Here is a 23,209-nt window from a genome sequence, read left to right as displayed (position 1 = left end):
GGAAAGCAAACTAAGCAAACTACTAAAACAGGAGCAGAATCACAGAAATGGAGATCACATGGAGGGTTATCAGTGGGGAAGGAGAGGGGGAAAACGTACAGAGAATAAGTAGCATAGATGGTAGGTAGAAAATAGACAGGGGGAGGTTAAGAATAGTATGGGAAATGTAGAAGCCAAAGAACTTATATGTGTGACCCATGGACATGAACTAAAGGGGGGAATGTGGGTGGAAGGGGGTGTGCAGGGCGGAGGGGAATAAAGGTGGGAAATGGGACAACTGTAATAGCATAATCAATAAAATACATTAAAATAAAAAAGAAATGTAAGAGTCTTCTAAAAATATCAGGATTTTAAAAATTGAAATAATTTACATAGTCCTTGCTTTGGGAGGTTTACATCTAGATATTTGGGACATTGTAATCAAGTGTTTTATCACATAATATGCTATTATAAATCCTAATTTTTTGTTACTCAATAAGTGTTATTTCTTTCACAGGATGCAAATCACTCTCTTTGTCTGAGTGACTTGAGCCTTCTGTCCACAGATTCTGAGTTGCGAGAAAACTCTAGTGCAGTAAGTATACCTGTGATATGGGTGCTAGGAGAGTGAGTGCGAGGACGGAGCACTTGCTTTAGTGGGGGAATTGAGGGAGGCACATTTTTGAAATGTTCCAGATTTGGTCGTGTCCAATTACTGTTTAGGCTTCCTTCTCTTCTCTTCTCTTCTCTTCTCTTTTCTTTTCTTTTCTTTTTTCTTTTTTCTTTTCTTATTTCTTCTGTTTTTAAAGTTCTCTCATAGGAGAGGTTGTTCTCTCTGGTGCCTAGTGCCTTTTGACCTGGTCGTTCACTTGACAACCTTTCGGCCCCAGAAAATTTATTTCTTTATTCATTTAACAAGTATTTACCAAGTGCCTGCTGGTGCTGAGCTTGTATGGTAAAAATGTTGGTGTGGTCTGTCTTTGAGAAGCTTAAAATGAGTCCTGCCCTGACTGGTGCAGCTCAGTGGGTTGGACCTTGTTCTGCGAACGGAAAAGTCACCAGTTCAATTCCCCATTAGGGCACATGTCTGGGTTGTGGGCCAGGTCCCCAGTTGGGGGCGTGTGAGAGGCAACAGATAGATGTTTCTCTCCCTCTCTTTCTCCCTCACTTCCCCTCACTCTAAAAATGAATAAATAAAATCTTTTTTTAAAAATTGGTACCCTATATGGGAGAGCCAAAATTCCAGTTTCTAGACTTGTCAAGCCCTGCCAGTCTTTGCCTGAGTCAGTCTTCCCCTTCCTTTGAGCTCCCCGCTCTGGGGTTGTGAAGGAACAACCCCACTTTGTGCCTGCTGCCGAAGCACAACCCCACTGTCCTAGACCTGATTGCTTCAGGGCACTGTGTTCGGAATCTCCCCACCTTTGCCGTGGCTCCATGAGGCGCCTTGCAAACCACTGCAGTAAGCCCGAGCTTATGCTTTCTGAGAACCTGTGTGCTTTAGTGTGTCACCAGCGCTGATTGTTAAGTGTGCAAATGTGTTTCTTTGCTAAAAGAATGTAGCTTAGGTTAGATTTTCTGAGTATGTGCGTGATAAATAAGAACGGGTCAGTGTGATAGGAACAGAGACTAAATGACTCAGGATGCTATGGAAAAGTGTTTCTCAAAGTGGAGTCATCTGCAGCACTAAGGACAACGTAGGTTCTTGGACCTCATCCCCAGCCTGATGAGTCTCAGCATCCCCGGGAGTAGCATCTGACACTGCACTTTCATATGAGCACCCCAAGACCTTACTCCTATCAGACCAACTCTTGCATAGAAAACAATATATGTCGGGTAAAATATAAAAAGCAACTCCTTGAAGGCACCAGAGAGCAACCCAGAGAGGCAGAGGTAACACTTGGAAGAAGAGGCCACTTGAAAGACAGCAAAGGCACTGGGATGGGCTTTCAGGCTTTACGGCTTAGCCACTCAGAGCAAGCCCCAGCTGACACCGCACAGGGTGGCCAGAACTCAGCCTCACTGGCATGATAAGCCAGGGGACAGAGGTCAGGGCTACCAAAGCACCTGGAAGATGAGGGGGCGTAGCCCAGAAAGGAGAGAACCTCAGATGGGGAGCCCCATGTTCTTGTTTAAACTGCCCAAATCTCTAGCTGACCCTTGAACTGTAGATGTACAGGGCAGACCCTGAGGAGCCCAACTGAGGCTGGAAGTGGACGAAGATGGCAGTGCTGTCCACTGCAGGGGAGGCGGAGTGTGGAGCTGGAGGACAGCCCCGTCAGCGGATGTGGGAGCAAACACTCCTCCCAGAAGGGTAGCAGCACCCCGCGTTTCTATCATGTGTGATTGGCGATGTGCAGGGTCATCCAAAATTAGTAAACCTGAAAAGAAACAGCACACCATTACCCCTACGCGAGAGAAAAGGTAATCTGTACAGGCCTCGAGGTGAGCCGGATGTTAGACTGAGCGGCTCAGTGGACCAGGCTTTTTCTTTTAGGTGAGGAAATGATGAGTCAGTGCTGTGAGTGGTTTATTGATTTTCAGAGTTTTGAGAGCCTTGATTTTGTACTTGATATTTTTGCATGTTTAATCTCAACATGTGAGATTAAGCTGATTTTTTTTTTTTTTTTGGCAGGGAGATAAATGAATAGAGTCATATTTTCTATCCATTTTTCCTAGCCTGTTTCAGTGTTCCAAAGTTGGGCAACAGTTTTTAAGTAGCTCAAGGACATAAAGGAGTAGGCTGGTAATGATTGGATATATGGGAAATCTCAGCAGAGAAATAGAAACTGTGCAAACTGTACCAACTGAAAATTCCAGAACTGAAAATTTATCTGAAATAAGAAATTAATTGGATGAGCTTAACAACAGATTGGAAATGATGGAAGAAAGGATCAGTTACACCGAAGATAAATCAGTAGAAATTAACCAATCTGAAAAACAAAGAAAAATATTCAACAAGCACTTCGTATGATTTTTATGCACATGCGCATTTCAGAGCTAATGCTCTAAGAGAAATTTCTGTATTGGGTGGCCTAGATAACCTTTGAGCTACGCAGCCTAAGATTTCTGGTTACACTCTCTCTCCAATCTCAGAGATTAGATGTTAGATAATCGTGTTAGATGGTGGGGTTACTCCCTGGCTAGGGCTGTGACATAAGTTTGATGCGCTGTCCGGAGCCGTGGGGCCAGCAGGGGAGGCACCCTGTGTGAGAGAACTTGGAGCATTTGTAAAGAGGGGCTCCTTTTCTACCGCAAGTTCTGCCAGCAAGACAGAGCCTAGGCTGCTCTACCCTGGGGGTCAATTGCGTACTGTGCCCTCATCGTCCAGCATTACCCTAGACTTGGAAATAGCCTCATTTTTAGCCTTTCAAGCTAAGGCCATACTTCCTTGAAGGCATAAGGTTAATTTTGCTTTATTTTACTTTGCTTCAAAAAAAACGATGGAATGTTAAATGATAAAATTTCATGCGATCATCACTTTGTGGGTTTCTGGGCTGCCCAGCAGGTCCTAGAAGTGAGCTTTGGTTAGCTCGGATGTTTGTAAGAGGCAGGTGGCAGTGGGAGGGTCGCGGCGCGGGGAGCATGGCCTGCTGGGCCTCCGGGCCGTGAGCAGCAGGGTCCGTCCAGTCCCACACAGTTCCCAGTGTTCTTCCCTCTGCCCCAGGCCCCCGGAGGCTCAGCCTGTTCTCTGTTCCTCTCCTTTTGGGAGCTGCTCCTGGGGTTTTTGCCCTGAAGCCTGGCAGTGGCCGAGTCACAGTCCTCTCAGCACTTTTCTTTTTTTTTTTTTTTAATTAAAAACCTTTTTATTGACATTAACATACATAAAGAAAAGTACACCTGTCATGAATGTACAGCCTAATGACTCATCACAGTTCATCATATCCGTGTGTGTAACCAGCCCTCAAATCAAGAAGCAGAATGATCCCAGCACCCCAGCCACCCTCTTCACACCCCCAACAGCTGTTACCTCCCCCTGAGGGTGATTGCTGCCTGACTTCTGACAGCCTATAAGGAATCTGGACTGTTTTGTCCTTTGTATAATTGGAGTCGTGAGGTACATAGTCGTTTATGCTGGTTTCTTTCTTGCAACATTATGTTTAAGAAATCAATCCATGTTGTTGCATAAAGTAATAGATCATTCTCATTGAACAGTATTACACTAAGTAAGTACACCACAATTTGTTCTTTCTACTTCCCTGGGGTATCTGGGTAGTTTCTAGTAGGGGGCCAGTATGAGTCGTACTGCTGCGGACATTCTTGTCCATGATATTTGGAGTCACACAGGCTCATTTCTTTCTATCAGTGTTATTGCTGATGGTTTGCAAGCAGGTAGAACAACAACAGCAAAGCAACAACCACGAGGAAGTTGCAAAGTTTATAGCTTTGTGATAGTTGTTAGCCCACTATTTTTCAAACTGAGTCATGCCTCTTAATTGGGTTATAAAACTGTATTTATAATCAGCATTTTATGGACATCAGACTAAGAAGTATTAGAAGAGATCGCACATAATAAGGATAGGCTTTCGTTTCTGTTATACACATGGATATGAATGTAATATGAAGCGTGTGTGTGTGTGTATACATTTACTCTGAAACGTCAAATGTATTACTTTGCATCGTGATGAGAAGTTTGACGGCCACTGTACTTCCTGTGGTTCTTAGCTTCCTATGGACCGAAAGCTGGAACCCTGACACAGATTTCTTCTTTCGGCCTCCATCACGCAGGCAGTCAGAGTCACCCATCTTCCTCTCTTGTTCTTACAGATGGTGGAATCATGCTAGAATAAGAGGCCCCTCTTGGCCCAGAAGGGCACCGTCTTCCCTGAGGACCCCTAGTCGGGCAGGCAGTCTGCTCACTGCTGTGCGCAGCCCCAGTGGAATCCCCCTCCCTCCCAGAGGCAGGGTTGTTACACAATGACCTTAAAGCACAAGTTGGCACTGAGGCCAAATCCGACCTGGAGATAGGTTTTGTTTGGTTTACACAGTGCTTTTAAATTGCTTTCAGTTGCTTGCTTTTAATTACCAATTAGTAGATTCCTCCAAAAATGCAAATTCGGGACTATTCTTGAGCTTTGGTGCTCCCCAGCCTACAGAGAGCCCCCTGGCCAGGTTCCGCTGAAGCCCTTCCGGTGACTGGGTGCCTGCTCTCCAGTCTGCCATAGCTTCCTGGTCCCTGCCCCGTGCTTCACTTATTTCTATTACTTGTCTAGACTCCTGGAGGTTGCCTTTGTCACTCTTGCTCTACAGAATGGCATGGGTGGAGGTGGACTGGAGGTGGGTTGCAGATGAAAGAATTGCTGCCCTGGCAGTTGTGGCTCAGTGGACAGAGCACCAGCCTGTGAACCATAAGGTCGCCTGTTGGATTCCCAGTCAGGGCACATGCCTGGGTTGTGGGCCAGGTCCCTGGTTGGGAGTATGCGAGAGGCAACCGACTGATGTTTCTCTTGCACACCAACATTTCTCTCCTTCTCTTTATCCCCCCTTCCCTTATCTCTGAAAATAAAGAAATAAAATCTAAAAAAAAAAATTGCTGGTTTTTCCCCTTCCCTTAACGAAAGGGAAGCCTGGAGGTGATCATTTTATTTGGTGCCTATCAGGATTCAGGTCCTCGGGCAGTTATGTTTGTTTGTTAGTTTTTCTCACATTTTACCTTTGCGAATGCCTGCAGTCTTGTCTCCACTGTGAGTCTTGAAGAGTCAGTGTGATGACAGACAGTAGCGCATACAGGACGGTCACCGCTGCCTGTCATGGAAAGCTCTTTACATGGTTTGGCTCACTACCGTGTGTATGTAATAGAGTGTATTTAATGACCTTGGAAGGAATTAACGGTATATTATTACATGAGAAAAACAAGTTGCAGGTAGTAGATAGTGTTCAATCCCATTTTCATGTAGAATTTGGTCTTTCAGAGCAGGGGTCAGGACACTTTCTTTAGTTTGTAAAGAGCCAGACAGTGAACACTTGTGGCCTTGTGGACCATCCCGTCTCTGTCTCAGCTCTGCTTGTTGTGGCCGAGAGCACGTGGCAGCCGGTGAGCGAGCATGCCTGTGCTCCAGTAAAACTTCCTAAAAACAGGCATTCGGCCTGCTGCTTGCCTTGTCAAGTTCTTTAGAGCATCTGAGGACCCACATCTTGAGTGTCTGACGTTTAGGGACATGCATATCAGCTGAAAAAGGAAGAGGGAGAAGAAACAAGGAGCATATCAAAAGGTCATCATAGTTCTGCAGCTCTGGGTTTTCTCATGGTGGAGAGCTTCCTCTGACGGCAGGTCTCACATCTTTGTCTTTGTCCGTCTGCCACAGGGCCCGGATCTCGGCACACTCTCACCAGCAATCATCTTTAAATCGATGTTCCAGAATTCAGACGACTCGGCAATTCAGGAAGATCCTCAACAGACAGGTTTGTGGTACAGCTTCTCCTCCGGCTCAGATCTCAGCCCTGGGGGTGGGAGTTCACACTGCTCGCACACTGAATGACAGGCATGACGAACACTCCCAGTCCCTTTGACTGGAGTGACTTTCAGTGAGCCGTGAGAGAAGTAAAGGCTGCTTCCCCTACTTCCCTCTGCAAGGGTCTGCCTGAGGGCCTGCCTTCCCTAGACCCTCAGAAAAAGAGGGTCTCCTGTTTGAAAAGCTCTCATTGGCTTTAAAAAATGAGAGGAGCTGTGAGCTCTTTTTCTGATAGGACACACTGTGCACGAGAGGGTGGGACCCGGAGGCTTAGCTGTCAGATGCAGAGATCGCACTGTGTTTGTCTGAGAGTCTGTCTCAGAAGCTTCACAAGAGTCCAAGTGTGCACCCTGGTCGTGGCAGAAAAGGATGTCTAGCCCCCTTCCTAAAAAGCCTTAAGACACATCTCTTATGCTGAGACCTCCACTATAGGTCTTCACATTTAGCAAGTGAGGTTGACCGTGAAGCATGCTGTGGGGACCAGAGGCGTCATTAAATGAAACGCAGAAAGCCAGCCTGCTAGCGATGAGGGAGTCGGCTCAGACAGACTTCAGCTGTCTTTGATTTATTCCATAGTGACTGTGTTTTTGTGGCTCCTATAAGGCTTGGGATATGTATATATATTTCTATTTCTTTTTCTTGCCAGCTGCCTTGATTGAAAGTTTTAATGGTGATGCAGACTCAGTCAATGATGTTCCGCCACCCACAGGAAATTCAGCATCTTTATCTCTTCCACTTGTACTGCAGCCTGGCATCTCCGAGCCACCCCAGCCTCTGCTACCAGCATCAGCACCGTCCGCTCCTCCGCCTGCTCCCTCCCTAGGAACTGGTTCCCAGCAAGCTGCATTTGGCAACCCCCCTGCTCTCTTACAACCTCCAGAAGTGCCTGTTCCCCACAGCACACAGTTTGCTGCTAATCATCAAGAGTTTCTTCCGCACCCCCAGGCACCACAGCCCATCGTGCCAGGACTTCCTGTTGTTGCCGGGGCTTCTGCACCAGCAGCGGCAGTGACATCGGCCGTGGCAGCACCGCCCCAACCACAAAGTACTACTGAGCCCCTGCCAGCCATGGTCCAGACTCTGCCCCTGGGTGCCAACTCTGTCCTAACTAATAACCCCACCATAACCATCACCCCAACTCCCAACACGGCTATCCTGCAGTCCAGCCTCGTCATGGGAGAACAGAACTTACAGTGGATCTTAAATGGTGCCACCACTTCACCGCAAAACCAAGAACAAATGGTGAGTATTGTGGATGAGCAGATCCAGTGGGGTGAAGTGTTTTTACATGGGTGACACGCTCAGAGGCTTTTACTTCAAAAGGGAAGATGTCTGTCTCATCTGACCTGAAACATGGAATTCTGTCTCTTAGTCGTTTTCTCCAGAATCGGCGGTATCAATCCAGGGAACGCTGTGGTCGATACCTGCAGCGGGGAGGCGGGGAAATGGCCTTCACGTTTCCGCAGCAGTAGGCGCTGGGACAAATACTCCACCTGCAGTCTAATCCTGTCTTCTAGGGCAGGAGAGCAGTCAACAAACTCCAGGGGCCCTACGACATTTCAGGAAAGCGGGTTCCGTGTCCAAGGCAGAGTCACACTGATGTGAGGGACTGACGTGACCCCGTCAGATGGCCAAGTCAGAGAAGTGATTTGTGCTACCAGAGCCCACTTAGAGCCATGTTCTGCAGAAGTGTTTGGTCTCGATGATAAGGGAATGATTTGCTCCTTCGATTAGATATATCTTGAGAGCCTGGTATTTACCAGATACCACATGGGTACTCTAGGGGGTACTGAAAAGTGAAAACCATGATCTCTTTTTCATAAAAGTTTACCGTTCTAGTTAAAGAGGCTAAAATGCTTAAAAGAAAGTGTTACTAGCCCTGGCTGGTATGGCTCAGGTGGATTGAGTGCCAGTCTGCCAGCTGAAGGGTCACCATTTCGATTCCTAGTCAGGGCACATGCCTGGGTTGCAGGCCAGGTCCCTGGTAGGGGGCGCACAAAAGACAACCACACATAGATGTCCCTCTCCCTCTCTTTCTCTGTCCCTTCCCCTCTCTAAAAATAGATAAACAAAATCTTTAAAAAAAAGTACTACCTGTAGGTAAAGTGCCAAATAATAATAAAAATTGTAATGGAAAAAATAATAGCTATGATATATTGAGCCCTTACTGTGTGTAAGGGCTTACTGTGCTAACCAAGCACTTTTTTAACCTGAGGATCTAATTTGTAAGTGATTACCCTATGTACATTATTTTTAAGTTACACTTTTTTTATTTTATTGAACAGATAGTAGCGAGAATTCCCATATACCCTCCCCGCATTTCCCCTATTAACGTCTTGCATCAGTGAGGTACATTTGCTATAATTGGTTAATCAGTATTGATACATTATTTTTAACTGAAGGCCATGGTTCATATTAGGGTTTGTTCTCTGGCGTTACCTGACAAATGCGGAGTGTCCTGTGTGTACTGTCACGTTATCCAGAATACTCGAACCTCCCTAAAAATCCAGTTTCACCTCTCCATCCCTTTTCCCTCTCCCCCAGCAACCGCTGCTCTTTTGACTGTTTCTGTATGTCTGTGGCTTTAGATGCCACCTACTGTGCAACTAAGCACTTCTTAATGCATTTCGGCAGTCCTAGGAGGTAGGTGTGATTTCACCAGTGGTGAGCAGGGGCCCAGTTAAGGGACTAGCCCAAGGCCACACAACTCATAAGTGGCAAAGCTGGGGGGTCTGAGCACAGACTGATCCCAGAGCCTGTGCCCTTGACTGCTACATCCCGCTGCTTGATGAGGGCTTCAGAGACTGAGGGCTTGTTGGCTAGCCACAGTGGCCAGGTGAGCCTTGAGGTGTGAGTAGAAATGGGTACACCAGGTAAGAGAATGTCTGGATAGATGTGTGGTGGATGCTCTGGAACATCCACCTGTTACAGTTGAACATGTCAAACTATTTAGGGCTGAACAGTGCGAGCACTCACATTCCACAAGTGGGGTGTCGGCCACCTCTGGGGCGACCCAGTGCCATCTCAGAAGCCCAGAGTCTCGGGAAAGGTCCTTTCAGGGCTGTGACCCAGTCCGCCTCCATGTCCTCCGACCCTTTTGTTCTGAGTCTGCCCTGGGGAGCAGGCGGAGCTGGTGGCGTCCTCCCTTCCCCACACAGTCCGCCCCCGCGCATTTAGACACGGGCCTGGGTCTTCCGTCACCGTTTTGTAGTGTCATCTTCTGCAACTGCACCAGAAGCTTTCATGTTCCTCCTGGACTTCCTGCCTTTTTCTGAAGAGATAGAAAACAAAGCCTTTTTAAGATAAGACTTGAAGAAAGTAGAAACTCTGTAGCCAACTTAATAGGAAGTGTACTGAAGTGATTAGGCTGATTTCTGGGCATGACTTTATTGTCCTACTTGGTAACGATACTCAGTGTAAGTAGCTGCTGTTTGCCGAAGGCTCACCACGTATCAAGGACTCTCCATATGCATCCTCTCATTTCATCTTCTTAGGGCTCTTTTGGGAGGTTCTTTGGTTGTCATCCCCACTTTTACAAATGGGGAAGGAGACTGAGATGCTAAGAGGTTCAAACACTTGCCTGACCTCAACAGCTAATAAGGAGCAGAGTCAGGACTTGAATCCGGTGGCGGAGTCCCAGGCCCACCCTTGAGACACTGCCCTGTGCTCAGGGCCTTTGGCAGGGCTGTTCTGCCTGTGAGAGGGAGTCTGAGCGTGTCCTTAGCGCGCAGCTTAATCCTTCTGGGTGGGGGCAGAACTCTCCAGCCTCAGAGAAAACTGGAGAATGGCGGAAAGCTTGGGGCGAAGCCAGCCTCGGGGCTCCCTCTGAGAAGATTATCAGCTTGGGAAAAGCAACCTCGGAGGAGCCTTTGGGCACACGGAAGCCCTGGAGCAGGCAGCTGGGGACAGCCAAGTAGTGGAGGAGAAAGCTGGCTCCATTGTCCGAGCTGAATGTCAAACAGTGGGTTGACCTCATGTCAGAGCACAAACAAAACATCACTCAGTGCAAAACTCCCTTAACACTGAGGGTTTTCTGTCTTCTTGGGTGACCATTGCAACTGGCGAGGCTTCAGGTCCTTGGAGATCTGCCATATTTTTTTTAAATTTAATTTATTGGGGTGACAGATCTGCTCTATTCTAGTGGTCATAAATGTGATTTCTTTTTCAGCAGCAAGCATCGAAAGTTGAGAAGGTGTTCTTTACCACCGCGGTGCCAGTAGCCAGTAGCACAGGTACGTTCTTCCGTGTGAGCTTGGAAAGGAAGTCAACTCTCTGGGCTCCTCAAGGCACACTTAGTTGTTGCTTTGCCTCGGTTTTTAAAACTTTAAAATCAAGTTTGTCACAAACAACAGATTGTATTGTTTACTTATTAGAGTATTTCATATTCTCATAAATCTTGGAGGTTAGTGCACTTAGGACATAAATACCACACTTAACGTTTTTTAACTAGTAAATCGACTTCTTTCCCTTTCAGAATCAGTTTCTAAATGTAGCCAGAGAAAAAGTTTGAATCACAGTTAGTGCTAAAGAGGGCAGTTGTTAATTCACTGGACTCTCTTCTAATTAACAGTGATGAGGAAATAGCATCTGGGTCAGTGACTAGATAGAGCTAAAGGTCTTTTTTTTTTTTTTTCCCCCAAAGTCTTTATTTTATAGATTAAGAAACTGGGGCCCTCAAGATTAAATGACTTCCCCCGAGTCACAGATGAGCGTGTGGCAGAGCCAAAGCACTAGTGCTCAGGCCTCCCAGCGCCCACGCGGTTCTCCTGCCCCTTGGTCTCTGGCTCTCTCCAGACACACGGAGCCTGTCTGAGTTCAGAGTGTGTGTGCACGCAAGGCTGGTTGTGTAGAAGGAGGTTGTGGACACCTACAGAGTGTCCGTGTAGAGGAGTGAGACATGCGGGAGGAGCTCAGAGCCGCCAGGTCAGGCGGAACTGAACAAGGCTCGAACAGTGTGGACAGAGGGGACGGGGAACTCCAGCTCTGTGTGTTACACAAGGCCGCCACCCTCCCGCAGGCCCTGGGTGTAAGCCTGCTGGTAACGTTGCCTGGAGGCATCAGGAGAGGAGGAGGGTGAGCTGGGTCTTCGGTGGTAAGAAGATCATGTCAGGAAAAGAGAGGCATCTACTGTGGCTGGCTTGGAGGGTGCGGTGGAGGGGGAGAGGGGAGGGTGGCTGGCAGCGAGGCTGGAAATGGACGGTGCATCCAGATGGTGTGTGTGGCTTTCTAAGGAAGAGAGAGTTGGTCTTGGCGCACGGCAGCCGGCCTTTCCATCGTTCCCGCCTCCATGGCACTCAGCTCTCACCTGGCCTAGACCCCCTGTGCCCTGCAGCCACTTGAAGAGCAGTGTCTCTCGCCTCTCTCGCAGGGAGCTCTGTACAGCAGATCGGCCTCAGTGTTCCTGTGATCATCATCAAGCAAGAGGAGGCATGTCAGTGTCAGTGCGCGTGCCGGGACTCTGCCAAGGAGCGCGCTGCCAGCAGGAGAAAGGGCTGCTCTTCCCCGCCCCCTCCAGAGCCGAGCCCCCAGCCTCCGGATGGGCCTGGCCTGAAGCTACCACCACAGACTTTTCCCGCCCCCTCCGCCCCGCTGTCCTCGTCCCCTGGCGTACCCTCTTCCAGTGAGCAGAGCAGACAAGCAGAGACTCCTCCAGACCCTCAGACAGAAACGTTAAGTGCCATGGATGTGTCAGAATTCCTGTCCCTCCAGAGCCTGGACACACCGTCCAATCTGATTCCCATTGAAGCACTACTGCAGGGGGAGGAGGAGCTGAGCCTGACCAGCAGCTTCTCCAAGTGAAAGGGCCGCGGCTCCCCTCCGGGAAGAGGGCCGGCAGGAAGCGTCCGCAGGGTGTGATGCCCCATCTTGGAGTCAGCAGTTTGAAGGATGAGGAGATCTACTGTTTGAAAGCCTCACCTTTCAGATAGATGTATTTTCTTTATTCATATCCCAGGAGCATCCATTTTAAGGAACTGATCTTTGGGGGAAAAAAAAACCAACAAAAAAAAAAGCTAAGTTATAAATGAACTGTTTGGCTGCACTGTATGTCACTTTTGCTTATTGTCATGTGAACTTGGAAATTAAGGTTACTTGTATGCATAAAAATTCTGAATGAAAGGGTGTGGTTTCCATCAATCTGATGTTGCCCATCGCTTGCACTGGGGCATTGTGGACTGGGCAGTGGAATTCAGTGTGTCTAGTGTGGCTCCTCCCTGTGCATCTTTTGAGACTGAGGCTGAAGCTTGCTTGAAGGCCAGACCCTCGCTCCACCAGAGAGGGGAGTGGCAGAGCGTGTCAGACAGCTGTGAGTTGGCGGGAGCTGGGCGAGATGGTTGTGTTCGAGCTCGGTGTTGGTGGGACTCGGAGTGGCTGTGACGGGTGCGTTCTGCATCCAGCCGCAGCACCAGTGGGCAGCTGAAAGCCTGGGCCAGAGCCGTGGGGATGGTCTGGTTCTGCAGGGGCCCCAGGTGAGCTGTTTGCTATCCGTTGGTGTGTGCAGAGCAGGCTTTAGCAGCCCGATCACAGCCTTTGCCTTCCTGGTGTTTTCGGTCAGTTGGTGGCCATGGCAGTGAGTTTTTCTGGAGAAGCATCCCTATTTTGTCCTAGAGTGGGCACGTGGGCTTATGGCCAACTGCTGGTCTGTGCTGCGCCTTCCTTCAATGGCATTTTTCTTCCTCAGAGCAGAAGAGCTGCATTTTGCTCATCAGGAGGTGTAGCTTTAAGGGAGGGTTTTTTAAAGTGGCGTGTCATTGGCAGGCCAGGTATTCTGGTTCCAGGTTCTAGCCGGGCTTTCGGTTGCCCCTCCCATCTCAGCCCCTCACCCCTCTGGGTTTTGCATACAGCCTAGTACAGTGCAAAGAAGGGTGTGACTTGCTCAGCTTAGTCGTAAGATTTCTAAACAAAAACAAAAACAAAAAATACAAAACGATGATCTTCTACTCAGGGTAAAACAAAATTCCCCTTCCACCAAAAAGCCTGAAATGTTGCAATAAGTTATCTCATTTGGAATGTTTGATTAAGTTGTGTTATATTTAGGAAAGAAGAATTGTTTTTTGATTTGTGTATAGAATTACATCCATCTGTCTGCCTTTAGCTCCAAGTCCTTGCCTCTAAACATAAAACCTAAAATACAATCCACGCTAAAACGGGAAGTTACTCTCAACTGGCTTTATTAATGTAACCATGAGTGCTCACCAAGCTCGCTGGGCCCAGAGGCTGGGCACAGCCCAGGGTCTCGACGAGGCCTCCGCCTCCCTGCCCAGAGCGAGCAGCAGGGTTCCACCGACAGGGCCATGATGTTAGGCGGAAGTAGCCATGATTTTGCCTTCCTTCTCCGCTTCCTAGTGTACAGAGATCTGCATTTGTCTCTCCTGTTCTCTGAGCCATTACTCAGGGCCAGCCACAACAGCATCCAGAGCAGATCACTTTGGGAACCAGAAGCTCTGCCTTTAACAAAAGGTCAGGGTTAGGGCTCGTGGTGGTGAGCGTCATCGCTGCCATGAGGAGCAGTGGGTTTCCCCCACACGCAGCTCGCGGCTTCTCATTCCAGGAGTCTAGGCGGGAGAACTGGTTTGACCTTCTGCACTCCCCTCCCCACAGGGCTGGTGGGTTCTGGTGACCACTGACCTCCGCAGAAATTGATAAGGCAGGGGGAATCTTCTGTTAGCACAGCAGGTTCGTCCTGGAAAGCTGACTGCCGAGCATGGCTTGTCCTTGGCTGTCTCTGGACCTTGAACCCATAGGAAGCTTTGAGGTCAGGACCCTTGCTATTTTCTCTACCTCTTCTGAGAGAGAGCAGCACAATGGGATCCCAGAGGTATGTGGGAGGGGGGCAGGAATGACCTCCTCCTAGGTGCCTAGGGTCACCTGGGCCTCAGTTCCCGGGGAGCTGCGGTGGGAATCGGGAGTCCGGGAAAAGCCACTAGAAGTGTCCATGGTGTAAGCGTTGCTTCTTAGTTAGCCAGGGCTGTGCCACCACACTGGGCCTACCCAGGGCAGTGGCTTTTCCGCTCTCCAAAGATGGGGTGGTGAAGAAGCATCTTACAACAGTGCTGAGGCTGAAGGACTTTTCCAGCTGAAGTGTCTGCCTTTTGGGGGTGACTTAAGATTACAAGGGGGGCTATCAAATTCAATTAGCTTTTGAAAAATCAGGAGTGTGCTTAAAATGTTAGTGAGTGGTCGTAAAGAGTAGGTTTTTTCCATAGGGTAGACGGTCTTTCCTTCCTCTTCCAGCACTCTCTCCCCACTCCCCCTTCTGTAGGCCTGGCCTTCAGTGCCAAGGACCTCAGAGAAGAGCTGGCAGCTGGCTACAGGGGAGCCAGACAGAGCCTTCCTGGGGAGTGTGGTTTCCTAAACCCAGGAATGAGCCTAGGGTAGGGTCAGGGAAGGGCTGCAGACTTCTCGCAGGTGAGATGAAGCCCTTCTTCCCATGGTAACCGCAGCCATTTTCACCCTGTAGATTTATGTTCCAGTTCCCACGAGCCTCTCTAGCTCTGCTTCTCCTTTACAGGGTGCCAGTCAGCATCAGGAATTGGAGTTCATGGGCTGGGGGGGGGGGCGGGGGGGGCTGGTAGGAAACTTGGCTGGCCCCGCCAAACTGCCTTAGTGAATTTGGCCCTTCCCAAGCAAGGGGGAGGGGCATTGAGGGAAAGTGGCCCTACCTTTCCTGGCAGGGTCTGGTCAACCTCATGAGGGCATCACGTTTGGTGACAGGAGTTGGTGTCATTTATTGAATCCCCTGGTCCCCCCACCCCCCACCATCCTTTTATAAGGAGATCATGGTACAAAGCCTAGGAGGGGCCTTAATGGGTGGAGACCTCTCTGGGTAGAAGCAAGGGACTTCTGTTCTCCACCTCTGGGAGCCAGTAGCTTGGAGAGTTGTACCCTCAGTGTCAAGGCAGTGGATCAATGGGGATGATGGAGGGTGGGTGGGTTTTCCCGAGAGACTATGTTATAATGCTGAATGTGTCCAGAGGGACGAGTTTGCAGAACCTCATATTGGTATATTAAAGAAATAATAAAATAAAAAGCACTTTAGGTTATTTTATCTTTAACCCAATTGCTGCAATTTTTTTTGTGCGTGTGTGTATATATATATATATATCGAGATATATATATATATATACACACTCTTCACAAAGTTTTATTTTTTGCTCAGAATAAAAAGTTAAATTGAGGTGTGAAAAGAAAAGCACTTATCTTGGTGCAATATGTGTAGCTTGACGGTCGTTGTCCCATGTGGCCCTGGCCTGGCCGCATTTTCTGCTCCACCAGCCCTGTACCCGGAGGCTGTCTAAAGGGAAACACTATTATGCATTCTCAGCAACTGGTCAATCTATGCAAGCCTTCCCAGTGTGCCTGAGGGCGCCCCCTCAGGCTCTCTACAGAACTGCTGTGGGTCCTGTCTCACCACTTCTTGCACCCTTCCTTGTCTTTCCCCCCTTCACCATTACAGAATGATGCCTGAAAGGAAGGAACAGACCGTTCCTATGTAGAAACCTGGCACCTTCTAGACTTTTGTATTTGTAATCACATCCATTGTCCTTAATCTTAAAGACTTCTCCAGAGCCACAGAAACCATTGATTTGTGAAACTGCAACAGTATTGCTACAAAGACTTCACAATGTTCCTACGACACCAATCAGAAATATGTGCAGGGAGGTGTTAGCAGTGGGGCATGGACAGGAGCCATTTCCATACTGCTCCTGCACTGCCCCCTGTTGGCTCTTTAAACAAATAGGCCTCCAGCCTTCATTAAATCCAATAAACAAAGCTGTTAATAATTTGCTTTACCAGCCTTCTTCTTTTCCCCTCACTCCTCTCTTGTTCCCCTCCCACTGCATTTTATCTTCATTCTCAGGCTACAGTAGAGAAGTTTTAAAATACACTTCGGCCAAAGCAGAAAGATTTTCAGAGATCCAATATGCACATGATTCTGCTGTGACATAGATCGGAATTGTTCATTCCTCAATATTGGGGAGGGAAGAGGCAACAAAACTAAATTATGCATATTTCTGATTGGTAATCAGCTTAGCCTGTTTCCTCTTTGATAGTTCTGGGGGAGAGGGAAAAGGGTCCCTTGTTTCTCCCCACACCCTTTGGGGAAGCTGATGACCACTGTTTGGGCATTTCTCACTGTTACTCCTGTTCAGGGGAGAGCTTCTCAGTCTGCACTGAAAAATGCAAATTAAACTGGATCTTTATGTCAATGTGTACATAGTACAAGCTTTTTTACTGGATGCAAAGTTTAAAACCACACACTGCCCTTTTGGTGGTGTGCCTGTTGGGCCAAAAATTGGGTGATAACGTAGTGTCACTTTCTCAGCTCAGTGCAGTTTCTACTTTTTCTTATGGGAAAGTTTTTCATAAAACCTTTTTTCACCAAAACCCAGGGGTGTTTTTTGCAATATCCTTGTTATCCTCGTAGTGGTGCCAAGTCAGAGGCCTCTCTTGCCCTCTCCCCTGTGTCCTCAGGCCTCCCCTAGGGTGATGTTTGACCCCACAGTCTAGTCATTTGTTGTCTTTTGGTGAATGTGGGGGTGAGGGTCAGAGTTTAAGGCAGCTGTTTCCTTTCCCTGTGAACTCCTAGTACCTGTTTGGGGAAGGCGGCTGGAAACACGATGTACTGAATCTCTGACTCAGATCTTCTGGCCAGGAAAGGCAAGACCCACGCGAGCCTCCTTTTTTTTGACACACACTAGTCATTGGCCGGAGGTCTTGGTGACAGTTCTTTCAGTCCCAGTTTTATTTGGATTACGCAAAGCCTATCAAATTCATTTAAAGTGTGAAACATGGGAACAACGGACTTCCACTGAGCGATATGAAAACGTTACAGGTTCAGTACTTCCAAAGGAAGAAAACTCCAAACCCAAAAGAGTAAATATGAATTTGTATTTTTGAAGAATGTGAAATAATGGTGTTTGCTTAATTGCTCATTTTGTATGAACTTAATATTGTACTTTAAAATATCTGCTAAGAAGTGAAAATTTAACTTTTTGGAATTTAAAAAGCAATATTAAATACTAATGAAATCCTAATTAAATGCTTATTTAAATCTGGTAGTTATCCGTGGTATTTCTTCCCAACCCTTCCCCCGGTTGACAGTGATCATCCCCTTCCCTCCTCCCCAGCCATCAGAGTCTTACAGAGGGGACAGAAAGGAAAGGTCCGTCACCAGGATAGTCTGCAGGTTTCCTTTAATCAAGGCTCTGCTGAAAGTGTTTTGTGGGGGTAGGAGCCCCCAAAGCATGAAATGGACACGTAACACCACCTGGATCCCCCAAAGCAGGCCCCACCGCTCTGGAGAGCACTGCTGGGCTGCCCAAATCCGGGTACTCAGACTGGGTATTCCTTGGCTACATTTCAAAGCTCAGCACTGCCTTCAGCCAGGATGAAGTGGGAGTGAACCCAGCTGCTAGCAGAGCTGCCACCCCAGGCTGAGGGCCAAGTTCCAGCCACTGCCAGTGAGGACTGGCTCCTTTATTGAAGGCAGTTGTTCAGAGTCCAGCCACCAGCCCCGAAGAGGGAGAGAACTCAGGGCCACCGGCTCGGGGACGGTCAGGGCTCCGCAGCTCCATCACCAGCATCCTTTGGAAAGCTGCCTCTGGTGGAGACAGCTGGCTGGGAGGGCGCTCCGGGTTTGGCTGAGACGTTCTGGTTGGAACAGAAAGGAAAAGAGTGAGACTGGGAGGAAAGGCCTTGGATTAGGCCCCACAAGGATATGGCCACTTGGCATATGGACAGCACTGAACTTTTTCAGAGCCTCTCACCCAGGTAAAAGGTGGGAAGTGAAGCGGTGGGAGCCACTTTCACCCATTAGGGGCAGCAAGGGGCTTAGCAAAGTCCCCACCTCCCAGGCCCAGCCAGGGGTGGGCACTGACCCCGCCACCAGCCGGCTCCGGGCGCCGACGGCCCAGCTGCCGCAGCATCTCCTCGCAGGCGGCGATGGTGTCCAGGAGCTGCCGCTGTCGCTGCTCCACCGCGTCCAGCAGCTGCTGGGCGCGCTCATCCCGGGGCGGCTGCGCGGGTGGCCTCCCGCCGAGCCCCAGCCCCGCCTTCCCACGGTCCACGCCGGCAGCCTCCCTGCCCAGGAGAGAGCGAGACAGTCAGGGCCAGCGCTGGCGCGGGGTCCGAGCCCATTCCCCCCCGCCCCGACGGGCCCCCTCTCACCCCCGTGACCAGTCTGAGCCGGGGCCCCATTCCATCTCCGCCTGCGCGGCCAGACCACCGCCCCCCTTTCAGCCGCCCCCCCCTCCCCAGCGCCGCGCTAAGATTCCGCAAAGCCGCGCCCCGCCCCGTCCCCACCGGTCTCCTTCAATCCTCCTGGGGGTCGTGGTCCCTTTAAGCTGCCCGGCGTGGAGGTGGGGCCGAGCCTCCCGGACCGGAAGCTGACTGGGTACGTCACTTCCTCCAGGAAGCGGGCCTGGGCGGATGTCTCCGGCGCGTCCGTGCAAGGGGCTGAGGGCCGCGGTGGCTGCCAGCGTGGGGTTGAGCGAGGGGCCGGCGGGCTCCGTTCGGAGCGGCCGCCTTCTCCGCCCTCCGAGTCCCGCTCGGGCGGTGCCGGGGGCCCGGCTATTGCGGCTCCCGGGGAGCGGGGCCGTGCGGGCCGCAAGCCCGGAGCGCGCCGGTTGGACCGAGGCGCTGCGGGCGGCCGTGGCCGAGCTGCGCGCCGGCGCCGTGGTGGCCGTCCCCACCGATACGCTGTACGGCCTGGCCTGCTCGGCGAGTTGCTCCGCAGCACTGGGCGCTGTGTACCGCCTCAAGGGCCGCAGCGAGGCCAAGCCGCTGGCCGTGTGCCTGGGCCGCGTGGCCGACGTCTACAGGTAAGGCCTCCCCGACCCGGCCCCGCTGGGGGCGGCACCGCGGGAGGGGCTTCCGGTGACAGGCTTGGGAGACTGAGGCGCAGAGAGCGGGAGGGGCTTGTCCAGGCTCACCCAGGAATCCGGAACTGGAAACGTGTCTTGAGCACTTAACGTCTGCTAGGCCCTGACCGAGATGCAGGGACGCAGCGATGAACAAGGCAGGCAAGGGCCCTATTCTCCTGACGTTTTTGTGATTAATGGTAGGGGGTCGGGGGGTCGGCCGCACTCCCTGGTCAGAAAGTAAAGGAAACACAGCAGTCTAGGTTAGTAGGGAAGGCTTTGAAGAAAATAAAACCTGGAGCGTGGTAGCGGTGCAGTTGTTTGTAGCCTCAGAGACCGGAGGCATGTGGGCTCCAAGCCTGGGGCTTCTCTGGCCCAACCTGCTCAAGCTCTTAGGAGAGGAGGGAAGACAGATGGTTTCCATTGTAGTCCCTAAGGTCCCCTTTTCTAGATCTGCCTAAAGTCGGCCTAGGACCAGCAGTGGCCCTTCGTTCTTGGATAAATTTGTGCCCGCTTTGTTTCCCAGGTACTGTCATGTGAGAGTACCCGAGGGGCTCCTGAAAGACCTATTGCCAGGACCAGTGACCCTGGTGATGGAACGCTCAGAAGGGCTCAATAAGGACTTGAACCCCTTCACTCCTGTGAGTCAGATTTGTCTTCGTCCCCAGACTCCTGCCATTTAAATGGCTTTCATAGCGATCCAGGCTGGACCCATTGCTCCGCCCCTTCTATCTTTCTCATCCTCCCCTTTCACCTTGTTTCATAGCTTGTAGGCATCCGGATTCCCGACCATGCGTTCATGCAGGACTTGGCCCAGATGTTTGGGGGACCACTTGCTCTCACCAGCGCTAACCTCAGCTCCCAAGCCAGTTCTCTGAATGTCGAGGTGAGAGTTATCCAGTCCCGTCCGTCCCCCCACCAGAAGTGTCACCAGGCCCACCACAGTTTTCTCTGAGCCAGCGGGGTTGAGGTTTGCTGGAATTGCCAGGCAGAAGAGTCTAGTGGTGAGCAGTCTGCCCATTTGGCAGGGGGTGGAGTGGGGGGAATCCAAGAACTTTGGAAAGGTTTCATTACAAAGTTCAAGAAGTGAGGGTGAAGATTGGTGGTTTTTTCTTATCTTTTGAAAAAAGAAATATTATAAGTATAATCAATTTCCTCCTTTTTGTGGGGGTAGCAGTTGTTGGAGAAGACAGTTAGACAATAGTCTTTACCACAGTGCCATAAAGAAAGTTAAGGCTCTGAAAAGTGAAATCACTTGTCCCAGAGACTCCTGACCCTGTTTTCTTACCTCTGCCATAAGCCAGGTCAGAGAAAGGATCGTCCTTAATCCCATCTTAGCTGCAGAGCTTAGAACAAGTAAGGACACAAATTAAACCTATCACACTGTTTTCTTCTTACTGAACTTGAATGTAGAGCATAGTAAAGTGATGAGGTTTTCCATGCCCAGACGTAGGGAGTGGGTTCAGGAGTCTTGGAAAGTGAAAGCTTAGCATCCCTTCGTATTCTCAGACCGTAGGCTTTTACTTGGTCCTGGTGGCCATACTCAAGGCAGTGGAGGAGGGGGTGACGGGAGATATTCCTACCTTTTCAGCATGCAGTTGACTTACCCGACTGGTAGTCACCATCCCCCATCCCAGACTCCCAGGCCTGACTGGCACTGCAGTGTCTTCATCAGGAGTTGGGGCTGGGTGAGGGGTGGGCAGTGCTCTGTCTGGCCCAGAAGGGAGCACCCTTCCCACAGCCCAAGGACTGAGTGTTGTTGGTGGCATGCACTTGGGGAGTACACCCTGTTTTCCTCTCTGTACCACGACCCAGAGTTCCACTGAGATCCCAGGGTCAGAGTGCTAGAGCCAGGAGGGCCCTTAGGGACCACCTAGTACAGCTCTCTTACTTTACAGCCTAAAGTAACAATGCGGTCACACGGAGATTTGGAAGGTCCATGCTGGAGCCCACATGTTTGGGCCCCTGCCTGGGATTCCAGTCATTGTACTTATATCTGCACACCAGAAACAATGTGTGGAATTTCCTGTAGGCACAGCAAGATATTCCTCAATGTGGCGGGTGTGGCTCAGTGGACTGAGTGCCAGCCTGCTAACCAAAGGGTCACTGGTTCAGTTCCCAGTCAGGGCACATGCCTGGCTTGCAGGCCAGGTCCCTAGTAGGGGGTGCGAGAGAGGCAGCCACACATTGATGTTTCTCTCCCTCTTTCTCCCTCCTTTCCCCCCTCTCTAAAAATAAGTAAATAAAAAAAGATACTCTTCAAGCTCTAGATTAGTGCTACTTGGGGTACTAATTGGGGTTGGGAGGGGCTTCAAACATCATAGGAAGTCGTGTCCTAGGTTAATGCTGTGTCCTTAGCATGGCTGACCTTGCTAAGAGGTTCCTTCCCCTGCTGGGAGGAAGGTGCCCACTGTCTTTGGACTGTGTAGCCTTTGTCTGACTTACGAATCCTCCCTGCAGTATGCAGTCATTGCGGAGGCCAGGGCAGTGTCCATAGTCTTCCTCTCTCCCTCCTTAGGAGTTCCAGGACCTGTGGCCTCAGTTGTCCCTGGTAATTGACGGGGGACCAATTGGGGATGGCCAGAGCCCTGAGTGTCGCCTGGGCTCAACTGTGGTTGACTTGTCTGTGCCTGGAAAGTTCGGCATCATTCGTCCAGGCTGGTGAGTCTCTCCTGTGGCTTGGGGGTGGAATGTGAGGGAGGCTGGAAGATGCAGACGAGGCCTTGACCAGACAAAGGTGGGCACACTCTCTTGCCCTGGCGGTGGGGAGGTTTGGGGAAGTGGTGGGTGGAGTGAGACTAAGTTTGCTGGTGTTCGCTGGCGTTTGCTGGCTTTTTCAGGATTCAAAAGGATTCATCGAGGGTTTGATGATCAGAATATGGTAACACCAGAGTTTGAGGTCCCTGATCACCAGACTCTGGTGGGCTTGAGAAGTTGGACTCTTTAACTGTCCTCCATTTCCTCCTCAGTGCCCTGGAAAGCACCACGGCTGTCCTCCAGCAGAAGTACGGGCTGCTCCCCTCGCACGGATCCTGCGTGTGAAACTCAGGGGGGCAGGAGGGCCCGGGGACTGATGCTGGACACCATGTGTCTGTCTGCTGGTGGCTGGCATGGCCTTATTTGCAGAGGCCACTGAGGCTAGTGTCGCCAGTCTGACGCTTTTAAGGCAGTTTGTCTTTCTGAACTTTGTAGACCGGGCCCCAGAAGCTGCTGGTGTAGCCTCACACCCAGGGGAGGGGGCTATATTTATTATCTGCAATCTCACATATCAGCCAAAAGCTGATTAGAGACTTTAAGAACATTCCTAGGATGCTCTTATTCTGATAAGTTTCTTTTCTCTTTTTAAAAATTTTTGAAGTACAACTTAAATAACATTTGGAATTCAGTGAGAGGTGGTGGCACTTAAGGTCCAAATGAGCTAGAGCTGTTGGTGCTGTTTAAGTCTCAAATGACCAAAGACACGAGTGTGCGTGCTCCTGAAGCGAGAACCAGGTTAAGGTAAAGGCTGCAGGGCCGCGGGCCAAACGTGGTTTCCTCTGAGCCAGGAGCTGGCGGTGCGGCGGCTCTGCTTGCCTGGCGAGGGTCGTCCTTGCGGTCTGGTGACCGGACGTCAGCTCAGTGGGCAGGGAGTGAGATTGGGGCGGGGGTATCCAGATTGAAGAGTATTGGAAAATCTCTACTCTCTCTTTTGGACGTGAAATAAATGGTAATGAATTATACCTGTAATACCTTTATTTAAGTCTAGTGTCTACATGTGAATACAGCCTTCATCTGTATTTATATGTATCCCAAGCATGAAACATAAGTATTGTTGGGCATTAGAACTTTGTTTTTCTTTAATAGAAAATAATGCTGCTATTAAACATCTTTGAAAATGGCTTGTTTTTCTTTGAATTATTTCCTTGGGGTAGGATTAGTAGG

The 23,209-nt window shown here is 50.0% G+C and overlaps 3 protein-coding genes and 1 pseudogene across 5 annotated transcripts in view; 2 read left to right on the top strand and 2 right to left on the bottom strand.

Moving 5' to 3' along the window:
- Nucleotides 1-12,545, top strand: part of MTF1 (metal regulatory transcription factor 1) — a 42,748-nt gene extending 30,203 nt beyond the window's left edge. Inside the window, exons 7-11 of one of the 2 annotated variants that reach the window (XM_045858469.1) lie at nucleotides 497-574; nucleotides 6,282-6,378; nucleotides 7,075-7,670; nucleotides 10,600-10,660; nucleotides 11,797-12,545. In XM_045858469.1, the coding sequence (XP_045714425.1) occupies nucleotides 497-574; nucleotides 6,282-6,378; nucleotides 7,075-7,670; nucleotides 10,600-10,660; nucleotides 11,797-12,227 (1,263 nt within the window). In that variant the 3' untranslated portion in view covers nucleotides 12,228-12,545. Of the gene's footprint in view, nucleotides 1-496; nucleotides 575-6,281; nucleotides 6,379-7,074; nucleotides 7,671-10,596; nucleotides 10,661-11,796 lie in introns of both variants that reach the window. The other variant, XM_045858468.1, reaches the window with a different exon arrangement.
- Nucleotides 2,600-2,693, bottom strand: LOC123832426 (annotated as a pseudogene).
- Nucleotides 12,546-17,606: 5,061 nt separating the features above from the next.
- CUNH1orf122 (chromosome unknown C1orf122 homolog) lies at nucleotides 17,607-18,866 on the bottom strand. 2 transcript variants are annotated; one of them, XM_045858473.1, is made up of 3 exons: nucleotides 18,732-18,866; nucleotides 18,308-18,509; nucleotides 17,607-18,080 (listed from the first exon to the last, which is right to left on the bottom strand). In XM_045858473.1, the coding sequence occupies exons 2-3, from the start codon at nucleotides 18,353-18,355 to the stop codon at nucleotides 17,985-17,987; spliced, it is 144 nt and encodes a 47-aa protein (XP_045714429.1). In that variant the 5' UTR covers nucleotides 18,356-18,509; nucleotides 18,732-18,866; the 3' UTR covers nucleotides 17,607-17,984. The 2 variants fall into 2 exon arrangements, with proteins under 2 accessions (XP_045714429.1, XP_045714428.1); XM_045858472.1 differs by lacking the exon at nucleotides 18,732-18,866 and adding an exon at nucleotides 18,597-18,722.
- Nucleotides 18,858-23,165, top strand: YRDC (yrdC N6-threonylcarbamoyltransferase domain containing). The gene is made up of 5 exons (XM_045858470.1): nucleotides 18,858-19,249; nucleotides 19,815-19,929; nucleotides 20,055-20,174; nucleotides 21,807-21,949; nucleotides 22,258-23,165. Exons 1-5 carry the CDS (start codon nucleotides 18,858-18,860, stop codon nucleotides 22,328-22,330), a joined length of 843 nt encoding a protein of 280 aa, XP_045714426.1. The 3' UTR covers nucleotides 22,331-23,165.
- Nucleotides 23,166-23,209: the final 44 nt, after the last annotated feature.

This window comes from Phyllostomus hastatus, unplaced genomic scaffold (assembly GCF_019186645.2).
Source record: "Phyllostomus hastatus isolate PE091 unplaced genomic scaffold, TTU_PhHast_1.1 phas_scaffold_182, whole genome shotgun sequence".
In the NCBI taxonomy this organism is placed as follows: domain Eukaryota; kingdom Metazoa; phylum Chordata; class Mammalia; order Chiroptera; family Phyllostomidae; genus Phyllostomus; species Phyllostomus hastatus.
Note: the sequence above shows the minus strand (reverse complement) of the source record. Positions and strands in the feature narration are given on the sequence as shown.